This window comes from Malaclemys terrapin, chromosome 1 (assembly GCF_027887155.1).
Source record: "Malaclemys terrapin pileata isolate rMalTer1 chromosome 1, rMalTer1.hap1, whole genome shotgun sequence".
NCBI classification, from domain to species: Eukaryota; Metazoa; Chordata; order Testudines; family Emydidae; genus Malaclemys; species Malaclemys terrapin.
The window spans coordinates 162,658,665-162,671,086 of record NC_071505.1 but is presented as its reverse complement, the minus strand read 5'-3'; the positions used below and the strand labels follow the sequence as shown (position 1 = coordinate 162,671,086).

Genomic DNA, 12,422 nt, shown 5'->3' with positions numbered 1-12,422 from the left:
TACATTTGTATTCAGTTCAAAGGGGTGATCCAGGGGACACACTGAACAAGACAGTCAATTTACATGTAAACAGATAGATGACTGAACACCTCGTGTCTGACAGAAAACCTGTTTTTCACCATTGCTCAGGACCAGTACCTTGAGAGACATTAAGAGCATATTTTCCTGTGCATACACACATCTTCTCATGCAGTATCTGTACATACGTTTCACGATACTCATGACCAGTGTGACACTAGATTTCATTTGAGGTCACACATGACATCATATGCTGAACTTTAATGTACACACCAGTCTCATGAGATTCCCTCTGCATCACCTTGCCAATTGGCATTAAGAGCTCTTGGGTCACAATTTTTAACAGCGATTTAAGATGTTAATTTGAGGAAAAATCTTAACTTGTTAAAGTGTATGCAAGCTAATTCTAATAAATCAAATGCCAGATCATTTCCTGCCCTGCTTCCAATGTGAAAATCTGCAGCAGGGAACACTTTCCACAGGAATCTAACTACAAGGATTCCTTTACAGAAAGGATTCCTCCCATAAAGGCTGAGCAGCTTGCCCCCAGCCTTGACGTCCTGTGTAAAAGCCTTAGAGACTCTCATGCTGGCCCTGTACTCCTGGCAGCATGGCTCCATACAATATTACTACTAGGTGTTTCAAGATAATTGGTAATAAGAATAATTCCAGTAACCAATAAATAGCAGTAGATGGACAAAGACTATCATCCACAATAGTATTCTCATTTACTCGTGTTTACAATTACTTTTTTCCATGACAGTGTACTTCAAATTATAATGGAAAATTTTAAATTTGATTTACTTTATTTTTACAGCCTAAATTAAAAATATAGTTCAATTTCTATTACAAATTTTCACCTACCACTGCGCTGCTGTCTTCAGGAATTAAGAAAAATAATATTATCAACATTCTGACTCAGCAGGCATTAGAGGTCAAGTTCTGCTCCTAATTACACTAGCCCAAATTAAGAGCTACTGAAGTAAATGAAATTATTCCACATTAACACTCCTTCACTATGGAGAAAACAGTGTTACAAGATACATGCTAAGGTAAATTTAACATAATGAGTGCCTCTGTTTTGTCATCAGATAATGAGGCCCAATGTTGTGATTATTTTAAACTAAGTTGTCATGGGTGAAGGCCCTTAAGGCATGAAAACTAAGTTTTGCCTTTAAAAAAAGCCATCCATGTGTTCATTAGCAGGGGTATTTTCTTGGGGCAAAGTTTTGTTCAGTGACAACAAACATGGATTTCAATATTAGTGTCATTTTGACTAAATATTTATATTTATGAAAGAGTAAAATCATATTTCCCCTCACTTTACTAATATTACTTTTAACTTGTTTTTTTAGGCCTAGTTTGGATTGTTTACCAAGAGAGTTGCTGACATTTTTATAAAATGGCTACTTTATACAGAGTAACTGATTTTGCAAAGATGAAAGAAGCATCTGAGATCACCTCCAAATCAAACAAGATAGTGCAATGAGATTGCTAGTACTCATATAAGAGCAGTTTCTAAAATGTGAACCATTTTGCTGTCAAAACAATATAAGGGACAAGTGGCATAGGTAGTACAACAAATGCACTATTCACCTTCTAGGTGTATCTAACTCACCTGACATTAAGGCAGAGACAAACTTTGCAAGGATGCAGTTGATTATATAAACAACCAAACAGTATATACAAAGAAAACTCTTCAACTAAAAACTTTTTAAAAGAGAAACTACAATTTAAAAGAGATTTGAAGTTATGCAAATATTCTGCACATGCAGACTTGTGGCTCCACTAATAACTGTAACTCAGCACACTAGGATTATTCTGTTTAATTTATTTAAAACACACACAGCATTTAAAGGGACACCATGAACAAGAGACATCACTGCATCCTTTTTTTATTTCTATTTTCTGTGATTGACAGCCCTTTGTATATAGTCAGTTTCACATTTCTCCTATATATGCAGTTTCCCCTGTTTGTATACATCCTTGCAATAGAGGAAATAAATATTTTTGGACTACAAGAACATGATTATAAAGCCATAAATATCTGCAGGGACAGTCTGTGATTCTTTTAATTCATTTCTGTTTTGTTTTAATTATGTAATAAAGAATTTGTAATTAACCTATTCTAAGCTCAACAGATGGGTGCTTTTGGTATATAAAATAAATCTTCGTTACAATTCATGTTGTATGACATCATACTATAGTAAATCTACAACTACTTTTTAAACACTAAAAATAAAAATCATCCTAATGTACAGGTTCTCACACAAATACTGTCTCAGTCAAGCAGTGAAATCTTGATGAAAGACAAATATACCTGGCTCAATCATACAACATAAGTAAAGCTAAGATTTTTTCCACAGTTATTTTTAGTATAAGTCACGAACAGGTCACAGGTAAAAACAAAAATTCACTGAGGTCATGACTTGTCTGTTACTTTACTACAAATAACTGAGTGCAGGGCTAGGGGAGGAATGGAGTCCCATGCGGGGTGGGGGGGGGGGGGGGCGAAGGGGAAGAGACTGACGGCCAAGCCCCTCACAGCCGCCGCCAAGCCTGGCACATGACGAGTCCCAGCCCTGGCTGCAGCCCCCCAGAAGAAACAGTGGGGCTGGGGCTGCAGGGTCCTGGTTCCAGCCAGCCCACTGCTGGGCAGGGGCACAGTCCCACCGCCTCCTGCTGAAGCCCTAGAAGTCAGTGATCTCCATTAAAGTCAGGGAATCCGTGACTGCCATGACCTCCGTGACTAAATCGTAGCATTAAACATAAGTAACAGTTATGTAGAAACATTTGCTTCAGACAAAATATATTAATGCACTATTCAAGTTATCTAATAGAAAATGATTTTTTTTTCTAACTTTAGTAAAGGCTCAATTCGCAACCTTACCTCTGTACTACTCATATATATGCATAAGGTAGTTGTTTATTAAATGATCACATGGTATTTCTGCATAACTTTCATAATTTTCCACAACTTTATATATCTGGTATTTTGTTGCATAGTGGCTCAGTAAAATTTCTTTTAGATTTAAATTTTATTAGAGACTATTTAAAAAATAAACGATACAGAAAATTTGAGGCGTCAGTTATTGGTCATTGGGGGTAACATACAGAGTATAGGGGTATGTTGGTGTTTTGGGGTTGGGCAGCACACATAGTATATACAGACTGCAATGTCCCCAATGAGGGGTGGATAACCGGTGGTCGGGATCAGGAAACAGTCAATAAGCGGTGAGGGTCTATCACCCATACAGGAAGTAGAGACAGTCATGGGTATACGTAAGCAGGCTGTCTAACGGGGATGGGGTGACCTTTTTTATGCTAGTTCTCTTCCAGTTAAATCATGTTGCAATTGTCACCATCAATATATTATGTTTAACAGGGCATTTTTCATTCTTTTGAGAACAAATCCTGTTATAGCAGAGATATATTTTGCGAACTATTTTTCAAAGAAGCAATTAAAAAAATACAATGAAAGCAGTCTTCTTAGAGCATCTAGTTTTAACATAACCTAGCTTCAATTTGTCTGAAAGCCAACTGATACTTCCTTTGTATATAGGATATACTTTAGTAAAAGACTGGGTAATCCTTCTTTACATACAGAATACATAATTGTACTTTAACTGGAAAGTTATCAATAGCTGGTATTGCAACTCCCGCTCCCAGGGAAGAGGAATGGCTATGGGCTGGGATCTGGCAGCAAAGTGAGGTGTGGGTACTTTTGAGTCAGAGCCAAGAAGTGAAGCTATTGGACTATGATCCAGCTAGCGGTGCAATGCCCCTTTGGGAGCTGGGATAGCAAAAGGGCAGGAAGGAAGCTCCAGGTAGCAGGAGGGAACAAGGAGACTTCAGATATCAGCGGTAGGCAGATGGGGGGAGGCCAGGATGTGGCAGAAGCTGACTGGAGGCAGATTAAGGAAGGAAAGAGACTGGTTGGGGTTGGTGGGAGGAACTGGAGAGGGCTCTGGGGACTGGCCCCAAAGGATGGGGGACTGGAGAGCACATGAGGACAGGGTGGGGGACTCCAGGGACCACTTGTGGCTGGGATGGGGGGGGGGGAGGGAGAGAGAAATCAGGGACCACACAGGGACAGAAGGCACGAGGCCAGGGTGAGGGAAGGCTCCTGGGACCACTCGGGGACAGGGGGCACGAGGCCAGGATTAGGGGCACCGTGCTGCACTCGGTGCCCCAGCACAAGTGGATGCTCACTAAGGCCTGGTCCACACTACAAAGTTAGGTCGATGTAAGCTGCCTATGGTCAACCTAACTCTGTACGCATCTATACTAAAATGTAGCTCCCATCAAAGTAACTTGCCCACTACACCAATGTAACTCCACCTCTGGGAGAGGCATAGCGCTTAAGTCAACATAATCAGGTAGACACTGTGTTGTTTACATCAACTATTGCTGCCTTTCAGAAACCATCCCACAAAGTCCCACACTAGCAGTTAAATCCACGCAAGCACTCCTTGTGAGGACACACACCATCAACACAAGGAGCGTAGCATGTACACGTAAAACCAATTAATTTACTGCAATGGCTGTATGCTGACATAACTTAGCTTGAATTAATTCTGTAGTGTAGACTTAGCCTAAGACTGGAGGAAGGACAAACACTAGTTTATTTGCAAGTGGGAGTAGGCAATTACCAGATTTTTTGGGGGGACGGGACGGTACGACACGACGACAGGGGACGGGACAGTACAGGGTCATCAGCAGTTAACTGACTTGGGGATAGGCATAAAGCAAAAGTGAACTAGAGGGTTAGGAGAGAGAGCATGAAGTAATTGAAGGGGAAAATACTAAACAAGGAAAAGATGAGTGGGCATGAACGTGGGAGAATACACAAGGATAGAATAATTCAATTCAGAGGAGGGTAAATAGGAACAAGTGAAACAAGTGAATAATTTGGTAATATGAATGGGAAGAATTAAGGGATTATGCCCACAAATATTAAACATCTCCTGCATAATGTTTAGAAATCAGTAGTGACTACAATTAGGCTGGTTTTCTGGAAGAAGTCCCAACAAAACAGCAAGCCAAACAAACTGTGCACCAATGTGGTTCACAGTAATTTTATTTTTCATATTAACAGTGATTTGCACAAGATTTGCAAGTATCTGAGCAAGGAGCCCGGAGTTCTACTACACCAAGTTTCCATTTGTAAAATGGGGCTGCTAATTTACACCCAAATAGTCATTGTTACATAAAGTGCTTATATGAAAAAAGGTTTGTAATGGACATTTTCATACAATCTTTAAAAGTGGTGACAAATCTAAGTTTAGAAGGCGTAAGATTTTCTAAAATTTAAGACCAAAAGAAACAATTTAAACAAAAAAAAAAATCCCATGACAATCCCATTACCCTTGTAATGCTTGACACTCATGCAGCACTAAAAAAATTGAATGTTTATTATAAGTGAAATGAACTTCATTCCTTTTTACTGACCAACCTGAGAAAAATGCAGTAAGTATGTAAAGTGCAGTGACAGGTTAAATGAATTTTTAAATTCCATCAGCTTCCAATAATCTAAGATGTTATACACAAGTTTATTTGCAACATATGATTTGCCCTTAATAGGTCTGAAACAACTGTATTAGATCAATTCAAAAATAAAATTCAATAATACTTATTCTGAAATTTGCAAAATTAGCTTCTATTGGACTTCTATATGAAACAGCCCGAGAATCAGGCCCTACACAAAAAGAAAAGCATGTTAACAGTGGCTATAAGACTTCAATGTATTTTGTATTATCAGATATTGATACATAATTGATACAAGGGCTGTAACATACATTCTGAGGCCTTAGGAACTACCTTTTTACTATGTGAGAGGGTTAAGATGCAGAGTAATGCATAGGGATTGAGCTCTGCAACTCCCTATATCATCAGTGAGATTTCAGTGGTTAAATTCCTATGCACAACTTTGAAAAAAATATATTAGGTATCAGACTGATGAGGGCCCCAGAAAACATGAAGGTAACTAGGGGTTGACATAACCCATTACACTAAATATCAGGGGGTAGCCATGTTAGTCTATATCCACAAAAACAACAAGGAGTCCAGTGGCACTTTACCCACAAAAGCTTATGCTCAAATAAATCTGTTAGTCTTTAAGGTGCCACCGGACTCCTGGTTGCCATTACACTTTTTTTTTTGGGGGGGGGGGGGGGGCGCATGTTTAGAAAGTGAAAACACTGTTGAGTCTTACTCTCTAGTTTAAATTGAACACTTTTTAAAGTTGTATTTAATAGAATGGTAATAAATGATTTACCAAAGACAAAAACAACTCAAACATTCAGAAACATTCACATTTTTCCTACCTTAAGGACATATCCAATGTCTTTGTATTTAAATTCCATATGAAAATGAGGCACACACTCAAAAAACAGATATAGATAAAAACTATATTTAAGACACTACCTTAGCCATTTTATTTCCTGTGAAAAATGCAACAGGTTACAATATTTTGGCCTAAATGCTTACCAAATTATCTTTTTAATTCCTAGCATTTTATTTTTAAATTAGAAGCACTGACCAAGTTTTTCCAGTATTGTCTTAAAAGCTTTTATAAAACAGTATTTTAAAAATTGCTCCCTGGCTAAAACATTTATTAAACCATTTCAGCAAGTAAGTTTTCACTACTAAATTATCATCTGAGAACACAAAACCATCAGAGACATGCTGGCATCTGCAAAAACAAAACAGAACCAAACTGTGGTCCAAATGGTGCCACCTCTCTCTATGCAGGGCTGTAAATTGATCCACAGTAGAGGACAGCAGGTAATGTTCAATCTTTACACTCCTTTGCTATTTAAGACCAGTATCATTTAGTAATTATTTTAATGAGTTTTGAGCAACATTTTAAATAAAATTTAGTATCTTTACACAACCATATAGACAACTATATAAACCCAATCACAAAATATTAGCTATGGTGAACATGAATTTAAGTTATTAACATACATGCTGTAAACTGATCTACAGAGCTCCCTTTAACCAAGTCATTAAATAATAAAGGAGATTTCCACAAGTATTTCTTAGGAAGATAGAAAGTACTCTTCTCAAATTTATGCACATTAAGTGATCTAAAAAAAAATTAAAAAAATCAAGTCACAGCAGTGTTGAGTAACATAAAAACGTTACTATGCACTCAGGGGGGCTTACTCACTACACTGAGAATGCATATTGTGATATTGTTTTCACCAGAATTGCAGTGAACTGTCATGATATTTCCATTTTTATGTGCTTCCACAGTTTACCATTAAAATTTGTTTTCAAAGCAGCTAACATTGGAAATACTTTCTTTTGACAGGACAACATCCATAAACACCCTTATAACCCTCTAGAGAGTTGCCTTAATCTTCTATTTTAGCCTGTAAGTTGTCTGGAGCCACCATTCACTGTTTTGCACCCAGAGGTAACAACTTCCAAATGAAAAGCATAAAAACAGAAGTCCTTGAAAACAAACCATGTGTTAATGACTTCAAATTCTGTATGCACTATTACTAGTTTTTGTCAAGCTCTTTCAGATACTCAGTTAAAAAGATGATATTGAAGGGCCATGTATAAAATATCAAGACAACTATTTCACAGAGGTGGTCACTTGCAGCTGGTACTGGTATGCATAAGTTTTTAGTTAAAGATCTTTAATTTTACACAGTAAGAAAGTTTGAATTGGCTCTTCTATGTGAAGAAAGCATACTGTATTGACATCAAGAACAAAAACAGCAATCTAGGGCACAAAAAATAGTCTAGAAGCAATCCTCTGCAAGTAATCCATTGCGATAAAGGAGTGGTCCTAAATGAACAATGAAATTAACAAGAGTGTTTAGGTCCTTGTATATATGTTTATTGTTTTATGTTACTAAATACATTCTACAGAGCTTGAAGAGTTAGTTGTACACTCCCTTGTTTTCTACCAATTTCATGAACAAAAAGATATATGGTATAGATCGATGTATTTTAATACAGATTTAATGGACGTGGGTGAGTATTGCAATAAGTCATCATAATAGGGTACTAGTGCAGGCTAATAGGCTGTCTTGGGTACACTGTGAGGCACAAGACTGAATGCCTTCAGCCACCCAAGAAATGCAGCAATTGCCTACTAATACACAATCTGGATGGCTGTCTGCTATTGAAATATGTATGGCTCATTCACTTCACATTTAATTTATTTTTTCAAAAGCTTTTTTAACATTTGTGTGTAGGTTTAAGCAACACATCGCCACCCTATAAAAAGTACTTCAGAGTGAAAGAATAAGAGAAATTAGCAGGGAAATTATATATACTGTTTCTCTACTATTCTATTATTTTCTTAACCTTTTATTTTAAAGTTTCCTTGGACTTTTTTTTTTTTTTAAAAAACCTATTCTCTACCACCAGAAGCCCATTTACCTTTTCAGCAGCAAGTGTTAACTTGCTTTCTTTTATAAATTTAAGTCCCCAGGTCTGCAGCCATCTCCACCTACCCAGAGTCTTTGCACCCTGAAGAGCCCCTTGCAGAATCAAAACCTACATGTGAAATATTAAGCATCTATACTTTACCTTTCACCCTAGAAAGTCTGGCACAAGTGGCTGAAATGGCTACATACTGCTTCAGAAAAAACATTGTCAGAGAATGAGACAATGTAAAACTGTCACTTATTACCTCAGCCTCCTATTGCCTCCCACCCCCACAAACTGTGCTGGTTTTGTCTTTCCCCAACATTCCCCACCTCCATTCCACATAATGGGATCAGATATTTTGTGAGGAGGTTTCTTCTGATAAGATTCCAGCTGCAAACTATTGCATGCTGGTGCACATCTATGACATCATGAAAAAAAAATTAAGCCAATTGTCGTTTTAGAGAATCCATGTACACCACCACACTAATCTGTTCTGACCTTATTAAAATGTAGGCACACCTATCTAGAAAAGCACTATTTGATATACAATAAACAACAGAGATATTGTCATAGCTGCCTCTTCAACCACTATCTTAAATTGAAATTCCAATACAATAAAGCACACTTCAACAGAGTAAGGGATCCTTCTGTTCAAACACATGGTACCACCTTATAACATACCCCAACCATAAAAATCATCTGTGTATACATTACTCAGATTGTGTAGCAGGATTATACCTGGACCAGCAATAATAAATTTGGTGATGCTGATTTATATCATTGTCCATATTAACTTACAACCTAGTTATTTTAACAGTTTACTTGCTATTTTGGAAAGGAACAAATCGCTTCCTTTAGGCAGTTCAATCTCATAGCATCTTTTCTAAGCAATTACCAACACAGCTGCTTCTTCTCTTTGACCAAGGAACAGGAATATAGTGATGTTAATTAAACTGCACTCTACTTAAGAACTTTAGAAAGGAGAAGTACAAGCTTTTTTATTGGTACAAAAGGGAGGGAGGAGGGTAGGAGGTTGTGAAGTGGCCTGTCTCTTGGTTGAACTAAATCAGCACAAAGCTCAAATCAGGAGCCTAGAATGTTGCGATGGGTTCTGAACTGACTGAAGAGAAGATATTGTTTAGAGAAGGAAGAAAATATCTAAATGAGAAAAGGAATGACAAAGTAAATAGCATTTAGTAGCAAGATGGAATGTTTTTGACTTAGTTTTAAAAGGAGACAACAAATTGAGACAGAATTATAAGTCATTGGGATCTAGAAAAGTAGTAACGGGAAAATACATCTATGTCATCATTCTATATTAGTGAGCAGTTCTGCTGCATGCAGACTGAGGTTGAGGGCTTTTTGCACCACTGCAAACCTCACTATAGATGTTCTGCATTGATTTAATATAGGGCTTTATCTATGCAACTTAATCTGTTTCCAAACTATGATAAATCATAGCTGCAAACCCTGCTTTACACAGCTGCAGCTCCTCTATGTTGGGAGTCTGGAATAATGTAGCTACACTGGTATAGAAATCCCTTATGCCAGTGGTTTTCAAACTTCTTAGGCTATGTAACCCTTTCCAAATAATGTAGTCCGCTTTGTATCCCCACGTGAGATATGTAATGACCCTAATCAGATTGGATTGCCAAGTCTTATTAAATAAAATGTGTTGTCCACCAGTATAGGATTTTTTTCACATAGTTCTTGACAAGAGCTCACATATCCCAGTGTGAAAACCACTGCCTTATGCTAACAAGCCTTGAGACTCAAGGATACTTTCACAAGACTCCAAGGATTATGCCTTGAATAAGCACACAAATGTGCATTTACTGTTCATCTGGCCAACATTAAAAATCCGATAGAATGAAAACAAATTTTACTGACACTCACTTTTATTTGGATTATTGAAAATTTGTATACTGACTGAAGAAAACTGCATCCTTCACACACTCAAAATTAGCACCCACCTCTACTCTTCAAACAGAAGAGTAAGAGGGTGTAAAAGTTTTGTTAAAATCTCTAGCCAACAGGACTGCAGCAAACCCCAACTGTTTGGGGATTTAAAACACTGTATTGCTAATAAAATGGATTATACATTTTTGTATCCAACTTCCCTCTCTGGTCTTGGCCTCTTCCTGTTGCCTATTAATTCATCTCCGTGTGGGTGGTGGTGGGATTAGCATATACAACTATCACCTCACCAGCACCTCTTCCTGAGGCAAAAGGGTGCATTACAAAACAAGTTTCACTGGAAAGATTTAAAGCAAAACCCCTATCCTTGGACAAAGCAGTATACCATTCCCTGTCAAAATTAACAAACCCCATCAATTTCAAACTTCTGTCTGAATATTTTTGCCTACTATTGTTGCAAGCAACAAATTATTATAACTGAAATATTTGACAGATTTTTCAGTTTGTACTTTTGACATTGTGTACTGGCAGTTTATGTTTATATGAGTGTCTCACAACAAAGAGGAAAAGGAATGTTTGAACAACAGAAATGTAGCTGTAAAACCACCACCAAACTATTTTCAACTCATTAGTTATTTATTTATACTACCATAACGCACAGCACTCACAGTCATGGACCAAGACCATGCCGTGCTAGCCTCTGTGCAAGCACAGAACAAATGGGCAGTCCCTGAACTAAAGAGCTTAGTCTAAATTTCAATACACTTAATGTCAAGTTAGTGTCCCATTCAACGAAACAACAGGAAAGCAAACTACTGAAAACACAAAATATCTGGCATTCTGGCACTATCTGTTGAGAAAATATGGTACTTTGGTAAACGACCCCCCCCAAAAATCTCCTGGAACTGTATGTCAGAAGTTTAGAAATGAAATAAATCCACAGAAATTTTCTAGGCCAGATTCTAGATAGCTAGCTGGGTGGCACTTAAATGGGACAATGTTTCCTCAATTGTACTGCCTGGTGTCCAATTAAACCATACAGGAAAAACTACCTGCAGTTTTCTGGTTAGCTAGTCAGGAACACACTTCAAGCTCAATGTCGGAGGCAATCCCACCATTATGAAAGGCGTTAAGAGGAGGGCCCTGGTAGTACGCGAGGAGAGACACTACATGTAGACGGGTGTTTCCTATTGACAGTCAGTGTCAGAAATCTCCCCGCCGCCTCCAAACACCCCCAAGTCACACAAAAGCCACACAAACCTGTTTGGCCCCCAGCGCAGGAGAAAACTGCTGCCATTTCTCGGGCTGTGTGTGTGTGTGTGGTACCAACACCTAACCGAGGGGTGGCTGTACAGCTCCCCACCCCCGCTGTGCCCCGACCCATGACCCTTCCCCCCACCCCCCCCTGCCTGTCCCAGGCCTCACTTCCCCAGCGTAGACACACCCGAGCCCGAGCCCCGGCCAGCCCTCGAGCGCCCAGCGCAACCCTCCGACCCCACCCGTGATACCGGGGAAGGCCGCGGGGGGGATCCGGCAGGCGGGGGAGGAGGCCGCACACAGGGCGGGGAGAGGGGCCGCTCCCAGCCACAGCCAAGGCTCGGATCCAAACGGGGCCCCGGTGACGGGCAGAGGCCCCAGACCGACCCCTCGGAGGGGGGAGGGCGAGACTGCGCTCCCCGCTCTGGGGACGGGACGACACCCGCCGGACGGGCCCGAGGGAGGAACCGAACCGCCCTCCCCCCACCCGTGGGAACCGAACAGCCCCAAAGAAACCAGACACCCCCCAGGCTTGGGGGAGGGGCGAGGAGCGGCCCGGAGGCGGGGCGGGGCTCACCTGGCAGAAGCGGCGGCAGTAATACTGGCTACTGAGCGCGGGCGAGACCCCGGCGAGGATACGCGGCCCCGCGATGGCCTCCAGTTCCTCGCCGAGCCGCTCCGACTCTTGGTCGCTCTCGTCTTCCGCCATGCTGCTCCGGCCACCCTGCGCGTACCGAGCCCCCCTCCTTAGCCCCGACACACCGGATGGCCCGCCTCCTTGCAAACTACCTCACATCCGGCACCTCCCACCGCCCGCGATCTCACGGGCTACTGAA

At 40.0% G+C, this 12,422-nt stretch overlaps 1 protein-coding gene across 1 annotated transcript in view; it reads right to left on the bottom strand.

Moving 5' to 3' along the window:
- ZNF654 (zinc finger protein 654) overlaps positions 1 to 12,311 on the bottom strand; it is a 58,737-nt gene extending 46,426 nt beyond the window's left edge. The window contains exon 1 of the mRNA XM_054046008.1: positions 12,164 to 12,311. Within this exon, the coding sequence (XP_053901983.1) occupies positions 12,164 to 12,295 (132 nt within the window). The 5' untranslated portion in view covers positions 12,296 to 12,311. The remainder of the gene's footprint in view (positions 1 to 12,163) is intronic.
- Between the last annotated feature and the right edge of the window lie 111 nt (positions 12,312 to 12,422).